Below are 15,848 nucleotides of genomic sequence, written 5' to 3' on the forward strand. Positions count from 1 at the left end.
TGTTCTTTTTGAGTACTGATTTACTTTCCTGTTGTGGCTACAGAGATATTGTCTTCACTTGAAAAGTATGGGTAATTTTAGGATACAGATTTTAAGACTTTTGCTTATCTCAGATGTCTTTGGGGTTGTTTTCAGTTTCTGTATATTGTGCTTGAAATTTTAGGGAAAAATACTCTAATTCTACACTCTGATTTTGATAAAAACTAACAAGTTTAAAAATATATTTTTTATGTACGCTTAAGAAGAATGATCATGCAATAGGCCAGAGATTATTTTGTTGTATGTAGAGAAATTATTGAGGAGACATGCTGTTTTTACTTTACTATTATTCTTTCACTTTTATGTCAGTCTTCACTTGATTGATCTGTTCTATAATTCCAAAAATTCAAATTATAATAATGGTGCATGAGAACTATTATAAGAGAAAAACCAAAATGATGCACAAATAATATGAACATTCCCAAATGGAAATATGGATGTTAATTCATTAAAATGTAAATAGAGAACAACTGAGAAAGGTATCTGCTAGATAAATATCAAAGGATTAAAATCATGAATGTGCCATCAAGACACATTTAAGAATCATTTAAAATTCCTAAGAAAATGAACAACACAATTAGAAAAATAAAGGAGGTAACTAGGCAATTGACCAAAAAAAAAAAAAAAAAGGCCAGAAACTGGAAATTTCATGCTGCATCTATCATTCTCACATATAGATAAAATTTTACTGTATACAGCCAGCTTCCAGGATGAATTTAGGCCTCAGGAAATAAAATATGGTATGCCTCTATCTAAAAGTCAAAGGCATAAAATTGAATATAAATCTGGGAATATTTATATGAAATTTTGACTCCTAAATTTATATTACTTCTGTATTCTTGAGGTCAGTATTTATTTAGAGTGGTTGTATATATGCAATGACTCCTAGGACTCCTTGACCAAAGGATAGTCTTCCCTCACACAATCTTAACTCTCAAAAAATATATTTGTAAATCTGAATGAAGTTTATAAAAATATGTTTAAACCTACTAGTAGTTTAAGAAATGAAAAGTAATAGCATCTACCTCACAGGATTAAGAGGACTATATAATTATTATATGTGAAGCACTTAGTGCTTGGCACATTGTAAACCTTGCTTGGTGTTAGGTATTACTATTATTAAATTAATATTATTAATAAACACTACCTCATTTTTACTTATATTGACAAGGACTAAAATAAATTTTTAACCAATAGTATGGTGTCAGACATGTTATGCATTTTTAATACATATTTATTGAGTTATTTTGATAAGAAGCAAATCCAGTCTGTACAGGTGAGTCCTTGGCATTTTTTGACAGGGAGCAATGGCAAGTGGTATATCGCTTTCCTGAGGAAAAATGGGAGTTCTACAGGGAGTGATGATTTGGGGATTTGTTTATTTCTTTCGTTGCAGTATATCAACCTGCATAGATTTAATTACAGAGTGTATTACCTGGTTTTAAGTCAGCCAACCATTACCAAATGATCACATGTCTTGCTGAAAGGAAATTGCAGATTATAGTTGTAAAGGCACAAGTGCAAACAGTGTCAGTTGATTCTTTAAAAAAAACAAATTATTTGTCAGAGAGAGGAAAAAAGAGAGAACAAGCAGGGGAGTGGCAGGCAGAGGGAGAAGCAGGCTGCGGGCTAAGCAAGGAGCCTGAAGAGGGTCTCAGTCCCAGGACCCTGGGTTCATGAACTGAGCCTATGACAGATGCTTAACTGACTGAAGCACCCAGGTATCGAGTATCAGTTGATTCTTATCATCCTCCTGGCACAAACCTCTCTTTAGCACTTATTTTTTAATTCATTATTATGTGATCCCTTTCAGGTTCAGTTTTTGAGTATTTAAAATGTATATTGCTCTATTATAAAACTACATGTAATACATGTAATTAAATGATATAAGTATACTTTTTTTAATAAAGATTTTATTTATTTATTTGACATAGAGAGAGAGAGAGATCACAAGTAGGCAGAGAGGCAGAGAGAGAGAGGGAGAAGCAGGCTCCCCACCGAGCAGAAAGCCCTATGTGGGGCTCAATCCCAGGACCCTGAGACAACAACCCAGGCCGAAGGCTGAGGCCCAGCCCACTGAGCCACCAGTACAGAGTCACCAGCTCCCTGACTTGTTAGGGAATGCCCTGGGTTTAGTGTGTTTTTCTGTGTCCTTGAAACTCCTCAGTCCCAGGCAAAGCAGGACTGTTGACCAGTCTGTCTATCTGTCTATCTCCGTATTTTACTGATAAGGATGCATAATCAAAAAACTGTAGAGACTGCTGTTTAAAGCCATCTGTTTATGATCCTTCCCAGGGGGTAGGAATGTGATACACCTGGCCCAGCTACGACTGTTGAGTCTGATGAGTTTACTGCCAAGTGTTTAGTGAAATTTGTGGGAATTTCAAACATAGCCTCGTAGGAGAAGAGGACCCCGAAAAGAATGCACTGTTTAAATTCTGAGTTAACTGCCTTCAGTAAATTGAAAAGGCCAAACCCAGAGCAGTTTGTATAGTAATGGCAAACTGAGTGAAATAGGAGGGTTAATTACTTAAGGTCACAATTAAGAACAAGATTTTCTCAGAGTAAAAAAATTGCTAATGATGTCAGGCCTCCCAACATGTCCTTTGAAGAGTCTGTGGATATGATCATAAGGAATAGAAAAGACAACTCCTTGACCCAGAATTTTTTCTTCTTGCCAATGAGAGGAAGCCCCACTCAGAAAGGCAGAGACACTCCAGCTACCTAGCTTCTGTTCACAACTTCAGCGTAGAGAATTCTGAAAATAGAGACCCGCTTTTCTAAGAAATACCGCTTACAAGTTTCCATAGCAGTGCCAATTTAATATTCTGAGAAATATTTCTTCAAAATCAGAGAATATAATCTATGAAAATTAATTTTTTATGTGTTCTGTAGAACTCAAGTTATTCTGATTTAAGGAAACATGCTTTTGGATGAATAAGGTGTCTGAAGAAGATAAGGAGATGATTATATTAAAAATCAGAGGATATTTTAATATTTAATATTAATTAATAAATATAAAATATTTAATGAATATTTAATATTCATGAAAAAATTTAATTCAAAAAATCCATGAAGACAACACAAAATATATGTATATGTGTCAGCTTACCTTTCACTTATTTCAAACTACAAGTTGAGTAATTATGGATCTGAATTTTAACAATGCAATAGTTGAACAAATAGCAGTAGTTTACCAAAAAGATAATGATTCTATAAAGATGATGACAAATATCAGTGTGATGGTTAATTTTAAATGTATCAGTGTGGCTAGACTATGATGGCAAGTGTTTGGTGAAGCAGTAATCTAGCTATTGCTGTAAAGTTATTTTTTAGATATGATTAACTTTACAATCAGTTGACTTTAAGTAAAACAGATTACCCTCCATGTGAGGGTGGGCTGCATGCAATCAGTTGAGGGCATTTAGAGCAAAGAGATTTCCTGAAGAAAGAATTCTGCTTTCAGATTGCAGCATAGAAATTCTGCCTCATTTCTGAGACCTCAGACAACTGCAACAGCAGCTCTTACTTGAATTTCCACCCTGCCAACTTGCCTTACAGATTTCGGACTTGCTAGCTTATGGTCATGTAAGCCAATTCTATTGAATCTTTCCCCTCTCTTTGTCTCTGTCTCTCTGTGTTGGTTCTGTTTTTCTGGAGAACCCTGACTAATACAAACAGATTTGAAATATAAAATCATTTGGCTTTTTTTTTTTTTTTTAAAGAATAGCAATAATCATCCAGATATGTGGAGATTCTTAAGTATTTAGCAATATAAACAAAATAACTCTCAATCATGCTAAAAATACATTTGGGGGTGCCTGGATGGCTTAGTGAGTTAAGCATATAATTCTTAATTTCATCTCAGGCCATGATTTCAGGGTCATGAAATCAAGTCCTATGTCAGACCCCATGCTGAGCATGGAGTCTGCTTAACATTCTCTCTCTGCTCCTCTCCTGCTTACTCTCTTCTCTCTCTTTAAAAAATGTCTGTTTAAAAATATATTTAAAAATGATTTTTAATATTTATATCTGAGGAGGTTGGTGATTGCTTTAGTTGAGAAGAAAAAGATCTAGATAGTTTAGCCCATAGAAGTCAACAATTCAACATAACTGATTTTTGAAACTGAATTAATTGAATACTTTAGTTTTTTTTGTTCGTTTTTGTTTTTGTTTTTTTTTGTCTTTAGACAAAAGAAATGGCAGAATTGACTGATTCTTTGGTTTGTAGAGGTGTTGTTAACTCTACTACAGTTGTGTAGGTTTTAAAAGTTATACTGTCTGTATCCTCTTATTTTATAAGGTCACATTTTAAAATAAAATCTCCTAAAGGAACATACATTTACCTTTCAGAGGTTTAAAATTTAATTGATTTCCCTTTAATCAATTAAATTAATTAAATCAATTAAATTAATCAATTTAATCTTTTTCCATCCATTTCTCCAACTATTGTATGACATTACATGCTATCTGAAACTTTCCTTAATAACATTTTGTTTCTGAATAATGTTAATGGTATTCTTAAAGGAAACTACTGGAATATAAGGAAAATGCCTAATATCTGAAATGTTCTTTAAGTGTCCTATAATTAAAATGACAATCTGGGTCACCTGGGTGGCTCAGTGGGTTAAGCCGCTGCCTTCGGCTCAGGTCATGATCTCAGGGTCCTGGGATCGAGCCCCCGCATTGGGCTCTCTGCTCAGCAGGGAGCCTGCTTCCTCCTCTCTCTCTCTCTCTGCCTGCTTCTCTGCCTATTGTGATCTCTCTCTGTCAAATAAAGAAATAAAATCTTAAAAAAAAATTAAAAAAATAAAATGACAATCTAGAAAACTAGAGAGTGGGACTCTTGATGCAATGTAAAATTGTATTAAAGAAAAGAGAAAACTTAATTTTTTTCTTTTTTACTGCTACCCTTCTACACTCAATACATCTTTTGTTAAAATCAGACATTAAATTTAGGTAACAGACAATAGTGTAGAAGTTTTAAAGAATTAAACTGATGAGAGTTTTATGTTAGCCATAAACTGTTTATTGTCACATTTGAGAATTTTTCTTATATGTAAATGATAATTAAAATAGTCTCAGAAGAACAGAAACTAGGCACAATGGGTTACATGATATCTGCTGAGGTGCTCTCCCCTGTGGATTCCAATCTGGATAGTCTGTCAATAAAACACAACAGTTAAAAGCTCCATTTAGTTTCAAGGGGAGGAAGTAATTGAATCAATATTGAAATAGTTTGATACGTACTTTCAGATTCATCAAGCTCTTTATTGTCTATAAGGTAGACAAAAAAAATTATAGAATTAAAGGCATTCACTTGCTTTTCTGTTTTTTTAAATAAGATAAACTTAGGAAACTTAGTTTGACTTTAAACTTAGTTTAACTTAAGAAAATGAAAGCTTCCTCCCCAAATTCCACAGTGCTTAAAAATCTATATGATGCCTTCTGCCAGAAAGTCATGTCAACAGATATTTCTAGAGAAGCTTTCATGTTGAAGGGAAAAAAACACTAAAATTGACAAAACTAAATAAAGTAGTTGACTTTACTTGTGGCATTCTGCCATGTCCATTTAAATTCTGTGAAAAAGAAATCTCTCATGTTGACTTTTTGGTACCCAGAGCCCTCCATTAAATATCTCATTTATTTCTGGTGTGGCTCCTGCTCCAAATTTTGCTCTGTGCCTTTCCGTCATTAAACTTTTTCCTTCTATTTAAGAAGATCCTGCAGTTTGTTAAGAATTCATTTAATTCAATTCATTTATTCACTTTTTGAGTGTATACTATGTATTGAACATAATTCTAGGCTTTAGATATAATAGTTATCAGGAAAAAATAAAGTTTCCTTACAGAAAAGTAAGGGGAGAAAGTCTCTCGTTAATCTGCTCCCATCTTTCAAAAAGGAAGTCAACAAAACTAAAAATTGGCTTTATATAAACACTGAACAACAAAAAGAGGAAAGGCGCAAATCAAAAGTCATAGGACTTAGATAAATGGAACCATACCACAGCAAAGATGTTAATATTTATTTATTTATGTACTTATTTATTTAATGGAGAGAGAGAAAGAGACTAGAGATAATGAGAGAGAACAGGAGCAGGGAGGAGAAGGAGAAGCAGACTTACTACTGAGCAGGGAGCCTGATGTGGGGTTTGATTCCAGGACCCTGAGATCATGACCTGAATTGAAGGCAGATACTTAACTGACTGAGCCACCCAGGCCTCCCAAAGATGTTAATTCTTTACAAATATATTTATATGTAATTCTAACCAAAATTTCAAGGTTCTCTGTGGAGCTAATAAACTTATCCTGCGGTTAATTGCAAGAGCAAAGTTTGAGGAAGAGCTGAGTGATTTCTGAACAATTAGAAGAGAAACAAATTGGGAGAACACCTCCTACCAGGTAAGCAAAGCTTATTGTAACCTTTGCAGCTTGTATGGTGCTGTCTTGGAGATCCATTGTCGATAACTGCTTGAATCTTGGGATGGAGAAGCTCATGACAGAAAAAGTCCTCATTAATAAAAGTAGAAAATCCAGATAAAGTACAACAAAATGATGTTTAAGAACCCCAGAGATTTCCTAAAGCAACAAAAACTAGAGGGTCAGGATTTCAGAGCTGGAGATCCACAGACAAAGGACTGACGTTATGAAAGCTGATTCCCACCCCAGGAGCCATTTCATTTCATCTTGGGCCCAGGTCTAGGGCTGAAAATCTGGGCTTTGCCTGGACAGAGGCCGATTTTGGGTAAACAGAAACCATTGGAGCTTTTGCTGGGCTTCTAAGACTAGATAGAGAAAACTGGAGAATTGAGTTCAAGATGCTGGTGAAAGGTAAAGGTAGAAGAATGAGTCCAAGTCATTTTGCCCTCAAATTATTTGTTTCATTTTGAAGCTATGAGGAACAGGAGGCTAAAATCCTAGGCTGAAAGCCTCTGGAAAGCAAAGCAGATTTTTCAGTAATTTCAGAATGCTAAAGTAATACAATTAGAATTCAGAACCTCCTAGGGAAAGGCAACAGTGAACACATCAGTCTCTCAGTGGAAAGCCCTGGAAGTCTATGCCCTTGGAACAGAGACAGAGGTAGACCAAGCCTTGCATGAATTCTAATCCAGGGTTGACTAATCTCTGTTTGGATTAAAGTGAACAACCTTGACTCTGTTCAGCAGAGAAAAAGGTAGAACTCCCTACATTTTGTTTTACACATGTTGTTAGATGCTTGATAGGCACTTATTAGGCATACACCAAGTGTTTTTGTGGTATACTGCCGTGACACAAACTTCCAGAACAACGGCTTAAAACAATAAAGATTTATTATTATTTCTTACAATTATCTGGATTGGCTGGCTCTACAAGACAATTACTCTGTTCTATGTAGTGTCTTCAGGACTCTGATATAATTGCATTTAGCTGGAGCTCAGATGAGGGTTGAAACTGAAAATTGACCTCTCCTGTTCCAAGGCCTTTCTCCATGTGACCTCTCCAGTAGGAGTGTATGGAACTGAAATTCTGGGAGGATTCCAACAGAGCAAAAGCAGAAGGTGCAAGTCTCTTCTAAAGGGTAGGGCCAGAACTGGCATAATATCAAGACCTCTTTCAGGAGGAGGAGGAGAAATAGTCTCCACTTTTTTGGGAGGAGTGGCATATGTGTAAAAGAGGGGAGGAATCATTAGTGGCCATCTTTAAAGATAATTCTCCACACCAAGAAACAGAGCATGTTATCAAAACCAAGAGAAAACAAAACAATCTTGGAACTAGAAACAGACCCACAGGTAATCGAGATGCTGGAGATAGCAGAAAGAGTTTGGAGTGTTTGAGGCTGGTAATCATGGAACTTGGTGTGTCAAAAGGAGGATACCAACAACAGCAACAAAAATGGTAGGGGAGAAAAGCAAGAGCCAGAGTGATCATAACTGGACTTACTGGCCTTGGAATAGAATCATATTTTTCTTTAACTGGAGTAAGAAGCAATTGAGGAATTTTAAGAAAACAATTTGACCTGGATTTTCTTTCTGTGAAACAGTTTGGAGAAGGAAGAGAAGTGGGAGATTACTAGCTCAGGCAAGAAATGACAGTGGCTTGGATACTGGTCAGGAAGTGGAAGGTTAAAAAAAAAAAAAAGTGTATCATTGTTATCTTTATGTCCCTTTAACTAAAAAACATTAGTTTGCAAATAGGAGATATACAATGAATTTATTTAAACTGCTTTGAATGAAATTTAAAATTATTCTAATACTTCTAATTCATTGTTTAACTGAAGTAAATATCAATATGAAAGTATACATGCCTCATAAATGGAAAGTTTGATAAATTATTACAAAGTGAACACATGTAGGTAAACAAAGCATAGGTTTAGAAAGACCTTCTTGGATCCTATTCTATTTAATTAACTCCTTTTTGGTCGCTAAAGGTAACCACTATCCTGACTCCAAATGTAGATCAGTTTTGCCCGATATTTGAACTTTATATAAATGAGACCATTTAATATGCATTATTTTTGTGTCTGTTTTCTCTCATGGCACCAAATCATCATCATCTTCTTCATCTTCTTTTTTTTTTTTTTTACAGTTTTCAGATCATCTCCTCTTCACCGTTTCACTGAAAATTTTTTCAATCAAGAATTTATGCACTTATCTTTAAAAGAAAAATCTTTGTTCTGAGAACCAAAAGACTGATAATGGAAGAGAAACATATTAGCTTTAAATCACAACTAATTTGCACATTGATTAATGTATTACTTCTACGTGAGTCACTATTTTGATAATAAACAGAGGTGATTGAGAGCAAATACAAATAAGAAATATTTTGATGAACAGATATTTTGAGTATAGTAGCAAACTGGATCACAGTTATACCTTACTCCTGTCTGTCCTTAAGCTTGAGAGGAAAAATAATTACTGAAGTAGGGAGGGATCATCTGAGTTTAAATATGGTAATTTATGACAAATGATTTATATTGCAGCAAAGAGGAATATTGTCAGTAATTCCTTATATACTTGAGGATCCAAATTTTAAAATACAATTAATTTATGGAAGCTGGTCTCCAAATAGAATGTTATGATTATTTTTTTTTTCCTTTTTGCTTACGGCAGAGGTTCTTTATACAAGTTTCTTCTTCTGCACACAAAGAGCAGGATATTCCTTTAGTGTAAGGAGGTTGATTTTGATAATTTCCTCTGTAAAAAGAGAATAATTGATTAGCCAAATGGCTATTAATTCTCTAATGTTGTGCATAAATTTATGCAAGTTGTTTTGGTCACTCATTCATGAATGTTTAAAAGGAAAAATAACTTTGGTCCCAATTTTATGCTTCTTTTTTTTTTTGGTAAAAAGAAACAATTAAAACTGTTTACAGGATGTCCCTAATCCATGTGGCAGTTATATTTTTGAATATTCTGTAAAATACAAATTAGATGTGAACCCAGTGTAATTATGCATGTTGACAGTCACAAAATTTTTATGGTAAACACTATGATTATCACTTGATTTTGTAAATACAATAACAATTTAAATTGCAAGGAGAAACATATGCTTTATGTTCAGTACCATAGTTCTTATCTAGTTCTCTTGGTGATGTATCAATAAGACTTGGTAGCTATTATGCCTGCTTTTCAATAAAATAAGTTGCTATATATATTTTTTTAAGATTTATTTATTTATTTATTTGACAGAGAGAGAGAGAGATCACAAGTAGGCAGGTAGAGAGACAGGAGGAAGTAGGCTCCCTGCTGAGCAGAGAGCCCCATGTGGGGCTCGATCCCAGGACCCTGAGATCATGACCTGAGCTGAAGGCAGAGGCTTAACCCACTGAGCCACCCAGGCGCCCCAAGTTGCTATATTTTAACAAACTGCTTTTCCTCCCCATCTCTGTATCTGTGGAAGGCTTTAAAAAAGTGTTAACTACCTAGAGTACACAAAGAAAAACATTAATAACACGAGTAGTGTTCCATCAAAAATATGTGGCAATTTATCTATTTATTTGTTGATGGACATTTGGTTGATTCCAAATACAGTTACTATGCACATTTTGAATTTTCATATATAAGTCTTTACATGGACCTACATTTCCTTGGAAAAAAGGAATGAATAGATCATATGGTAGATGCATATTTTACTTCTTAAGTAACTTCCACACAGTTTATACAAAGTTGTTGTAACACTTTATATTTCTACCAGACTGTTGAGAATTCTGGTTGCTTCACTTCCTTGTCAGGGCTTGGATTGGCCAGTCTTTAACCATTCTAATTGTGTAAGGACATTCATTGTAGTTTTAATTTGTTTCCCTAATGATTAATGATGTTGAGCATTTTTTCATGTGCTTATTTGCCATCTGCATGTCTTCTTTGTTAATCTTTTGTCCATTTAAAAAAAACTGTTTTAAGTTTTTCTAATATTGAATTGTGAGAGTTCATCCTATATTCTTTTTTTTTTTTTAAAGATTTTTTATTTACTTATTTGACAGAGAGAGATCACAAGTAGGCAGAGAGGCAGGCAGAGAGGCAGGCAGAGAGAGAGGGAAGCAGGCTTGCTGCTGAGCAGAGAGCCCGATGCGGGACTCGATCCCAGGACCCTGAGATCATGACCTGAGCCGAAGGCAGCGGCTTTAACCACTGAGCCACCCAGGCGCCCCTCATCCTATATTCTTGATATAAGCCCTTTATTAGATAAGCTTTACAAAGACTTTCTTCTAGTCTATAGTAGGTTTTTTTAATTCTCTTACCAGTGTCTTTGGATAGCATTAATTTTAAATTTTAATGAAATCCAAATTATTTCTTTTATGGGTCATGGTTTTGATGTGATAGCTAAAAAAATCTGGCTATTTTAAGGTCACAAAGATTTCATCTGTGTTTTCTTCTAATAGTTTTACCATTTTGGGTTTTACATTTAGGTTTATGATCCATTTTGAGTTAATTATTATAGGTTGTATGTTGTATAGACTTGAGTTTGCTTTTGTTTTTTATATACGAATGACAAACAGTACCAGCACCATTTATTAAAAAAATTTTTTTCCACTGCATTGCCTTTGTGCATTTTGGGAAAATTAGTTGAACATATGTAGACCACTATGTATAGGTTTATTTCTGGACTCCACATTCTGTTCCACTGATCTATTTGTTTAACTGTACATCAGTTGTTGTGATTATTCTAGCATTAATAATTTTTGAAAACAATAGTGTTAGCCCTTCTGGGGCATCTGGGTGGGTCAGTCAGTTAAGCATCTGTCTTCAGCTCATGTCATGATCTCAGGGTCTTGGGATGGAGCCTGGCGTTGGGCTCCCTGCTCAGTAGGGAGTCTGCTTCTCCCTCTCCCTATGCTTCTTCTCCGCTTGTGCACTCTCTCTTCTCTCAAAAAAAAAAAAAAAAAAAGAAATTAAAAAAAAATTGTGTTAGCCCTTCAAAAAAATTTTTTTTTCAGAGTTGATTTGGCTATTACAAGTCCTTTTCACTTCCATATGAAATTTATGATCAGTTTGTCAATTTCTACAATAAAAAAATCTGGAATTTTTATTTTAATTATATTGTCTATAGATCAATTCAGTAAAAATTATGTCTTGACAACATTGAGTCTTAATTCATTAACAGCATATAATCTTTCCAATTATTTGTATCTTTGTTAATTTCTGTCATGAATATTGTATAGTTTTCAGTGTAGAAGTCTTTCATGTTTTATGCCAGATTTATTCCTAGTAATTTGTATTTTTGATGCTGTTATAAATGGCATTGTTTTTAAATTTAATTTATGATTATTTATTGCTAGTGTACGGACATGTAACTGAGTTTTATATATTGATCTTGTGTACTGAAAATTACTAAGTTCACTTACTAGTTTTGGAAGAATTTTCACAGATTTTTTTTTTTTTAATATAGACTTATAAGCTAGAAGTCAGCAAAGTATGGCCCATAGGCCAAGTCTGGCCTGCTTCTGTGCAGTCTGCAAGCAAATAATTTTTTAAATATTTTTAATGGATTCTTTAAAACAAAATAAAAGCAAAGATGAAGGTAACAATATATATGGCATGCAAAGCTTAATATATTAACTCCCTGGTACTTCAGAGAAATTTTTATTACTATTGGTATAATATTACATATAGATTTTTCACAGCTGTTCTTTATTAAGTTTAAGAAGTTCCCTTCTATTCCCAGTTTTCTAAGAGCATATATCAGGAATGAATGTTTAGCTTTTTCTCAAACTATTGAGATGATCATGTGATCTTTATTTTTGTGTTGATTAATGAGGTAAATTACATTGATTGATGTATTTAGAATGTTAAACCACCTCTATATTCCTGGAATAAACTCCATTTAAAAAGGTGTCTTAGCCTTTTACTATATTGATGGATTCAAATGCTAAATTTTGTTTAGGATTTTTATACATGTATTCACCGGAGATACTGCTCTACGGTTTTCCTTATTTCATTTCTTTGCAATTTGTGTCCTTGGAGGAATTTTTCTGTTTCACCAGGCTACCTCTTGATTGATTAACCCTACTGTCTTTTTCTTTTTCTTTTTCTTTTTTTTTTGTAAGAGAAAAGAGAGAACACACATGAGACTGCATGTGTGAGTATTGGAGGAAGGGCAGAGAGAGAGGGTGAGAGAACCTTAAGCAGATTTCATGCTCAGTGTGGAACATGATGCAGGTCTCTCTCACAACCCTGAGATCATGACCTGAGACAAAATCAAGAGTCAGTATTGGAATAAGTGGATCTTATGGTAATTCCATTTTTAATTTTTTGAGGAACCTCCATGCTGTTTTCCACAGTGACTATACAAGTTTATATTCCCTCCAATAGCATATGGGGGTTCTTTTTTCTCCACATCCTAACCAACACTATTTGTTTCATGAGTTTTTGATTTTAGCCATTCTGACAAGTGTGAGGTGCTATCTCATTGTGGTTTTGATTTTCATTTCCCTGGTGATAAGTGATGTTAAGCATCTTTTCATGGGTCTGTTGGCCACATGTCTGTCTTCTTTGGAGAAATGCCTGTTCCTATCTTTGACCCATTTTTTTTTCTTTGACCCATTTTTGGTTTTGTGTGTGTGTTGCATTGTGTAAGTTCTTTATACATTTTGGTATTAACCCTTTATTAAATACATCATTTGCAAATACGTTCTCCCATTCAATAGGTTTTCTTTTAGTTTTATTGTTTCCTTGACTGTGCTGAAGCTGTTTATTTTGATATGGTCCCAATAGTTTATTTTTACTTTTTTTCTCTTGCCTTAGGAGACATATCTAGAAAAATGTTGCTATGGCTGAGGTCAGAAAAATTACTCCCTGTGCTCCCTTCTACGATTTTTATGGTTTCAGGTCTCACATTTAGGTCCCTAATCCATTTTGAGTTTATTTTTGTGTATGGTGTTAGAAAGTGGTCCAGTTTCATTCATTTACATGTACCTGTCCAGTTTTTCCAACACCATTTATTAAAGACACTTTTCCCGTTGCATATTCTTGCTTCTTTGTCAAAGATTAATTGACTATATAATTTTGGGTTTACTTTTGGGCTCTCTTTTCTGTTCTATTGATCTATGTGTCTTTTTGTGCCAGTACCATACTGTTTTTATTACTATAGCTTTGTAGTAGATCTTAAAATCTGGGATTGTGATACTTCCAGTTTTGTTCTTCTTTTTTAAGATTGCTTTGGATATTTGAGGTCTTCTGTAATTCTGTACAAACTTTAGGGTTATTTGTTCTAGCTCTGTAAAAAATGCTGTTGGTATTGGATAACGACTACATCAGATCTGTAGACTGATTTGGGTAGCATAGTCATTTTAGCAATATTTGTTCTTCCAATCCATGAAATGGAATATCTTTCCATTTCTTTGTGTTCTCTGATTCTTTAATCAATGTTTTATAGTATTTCATCTCCTTGGTTAAGTTCCTGGACACTTTTATTATTATTGTATTATTTTTAAGCTCAACATGGGGTTGAACATACGACCCTGAGAACAAGTCCAGAGCTGATATTAAGAGTTGGATGTTTAACCAACTGAGCCACCCAGGTGCCCCTTATTATTTTTGGTGTTTCTGTAAATAGGATTGTTGTCAATGTTGATTTCTATGTCTGCTACTTCATTATTAGTGTATAGAAATGCAACAGATTTTTGTACATTGATTTGGTATCCTGCAACCTTACTGAATTCATTTATCAGTTCTAGTAGTTTTTTGATGGAGTTTAGGGTTTTCTATGTATAGTGTCATGTTATCTGAAAATAATGAAAATTTTACTTTTTCCTCACCTATTTGGAAGCATTTTATTTCTTTTTCTTATCTGATTGCTGTGTCTAGGCCTTCCAGTATTATGTTGAATAAAGTGTTGAGAGTGGACATTCTTGTCTTATTTCTGATTTTAGTAGAAAAGCTCACAGTTTTCTTTTTTACCATTGAGTATGGTGTTTGCTGTGGCTTTTTCATATATGGCCTTTATTATGTTGAGGTATGTTCCCTCTGAACCAACTTTGTTGAGGGTTTTTTTTTTTTTTAAATCATGAATGGATGTGGTACTTTGTCAAATACTTTTTCTGCATCTATTGAAACAGTCATGTTTTTTATCTTTTCTCTTACTCATGTGACACATGTATATTGATTTGTGAATACCAAATCACCTTTGTATCTCAGGAATAAATCCTACCTGATTGTGGTGAATGATGTTTTAAATGTATTGTTAGATTCAGTTTGCTAATATTTTGTTGAAAATTTTTGAATCTATGTTCATCAGAGTTTTTGGCTCATAGTTCTCTTTTTTGTGGTTTTGTTATCTGTTTTTGGTATCAAGGTAATAGTCTCATGGAATGCATTTGAAAGGTTGCCTTCTTTTTTTGGGAATAGTTTGAGAAGACTAGGTATTAACTCTTCTTTGAATGCTTGGTAGAATTTGCCTGTGAAGCTATATGGTTCTGAACTTTTGTTGGTTGGGAGTTTTTGATTACTGATTGAATTTCATGACTGGTAATCAGTCTGTTCAAATTTTCCATTTTTTTCTGCTTCAGTTTTGGTGGGTTATATGTTTCTAGGAATTTATCCATTTCTTCTGGGTTCTCTAATTTGTTGGCATATAATTCTCATACTATTGTCTTATAATCCTTTGTATTTTGGTGGTATCAGTTATTTCTCCTCTTTCATTTATTTGAGTCTTCCTTCTGTCCTTCCTTTTTTTTTTTTTTTTTTTTTTTGTGAGTCTGGTTAAAGGTCTATGAATTTTGTTTATTTTTTCGAAGAACCAGCTTCTGGTTTCATTGATTTGTTCTATTGGGTCTTTTTGTTTTGGTTTGGTTTTTAGTTTCTATTTTATTTATTTCTGCTCTAATCTTTATTATTTCCTTTCTTTTGCTGGTTTTGAGTTGTGTTTTCCTTTTTGAGCTCTTTTAGGTGTTATGTTAAGTTGTTAATTTGAGATTTTTCTTGCTTCTCAAAGTAAGCTTGTCTTGCTATAAACTTCCCTCTTAGAATAGCTTTTGCTGTATCCCAAAGATTTGGGACTGTTGTGTTTTCATTTTCCATTTGTCTTCATGTATTTTTTATATTTCCCCTTTGATTTCTTGGTTGACCCATTCATTGTTTAATAGCATGTTATTTAACCTCCATGTACTTATGTTCTTTATATATTTTTTTCTTGTGGTTGATTTTTCATTATTTCTGTCTTTATATTTAAACTGTGTTTGTGTAGGGGCATGTGGCTGGCTCAGTCAGTGGGGTTTGTGACTTTTGATCTCAGGGTTGTGAGTTTGAGTCCACATTGGGTATGAAGATTACTTAAAAATAAAATCACAAAAAAATAAAGTGTGCTTTTGTAGACAGCATATAATTGGTTCTTGAT

The 15,848-nt window shown here is 34.0% G+C and overlaps 1 protein-coding gene across 1 annotated transcript in view; it reads right to left on the reverse strand.

Moving 5' to 3' along the window:
- Nucleotides 1-5,109: 5,109 nt before the first annotated feature.
- The window catches only part of GLIPR1L1 (GLIPR1 like 1), a 30,557-nt gene continuing 19,818 nt past the window's right edge, over nt 5,110-15,848 (reverse strand). The window contains exons 4-6 of the mRNA XM_046010717.1: nt 9,123-9,211; nt 5,290-5,316; nt 5,110-5,201 (exon numbers count right to left, since the gene is read on the reverse strand). Coding sequence (XP_045866673.1) covers nt 5,110-5,201; nt 5,290-5,316; nt 9,123-9,211 — 208 coding nt within the window. The remainder of the gene's footprint in view (nt 5,202-5,289; nt 5,317-9,122; nt 9,212-15,848) is intronic.

Source organism: Meles meles, chromosome 7 (assembly GCF_922984935.1).
Source record: "Meles meles chromosome 7, mMelMel3.1 paternal haplotype, whole genome shotgun sequence".
Classification (NCBI taxonomy): Eukaryota; Metazoa; Chordata; class Mammalia; order Carnivora; family Mustelidae; genus Meles; species Meles meles.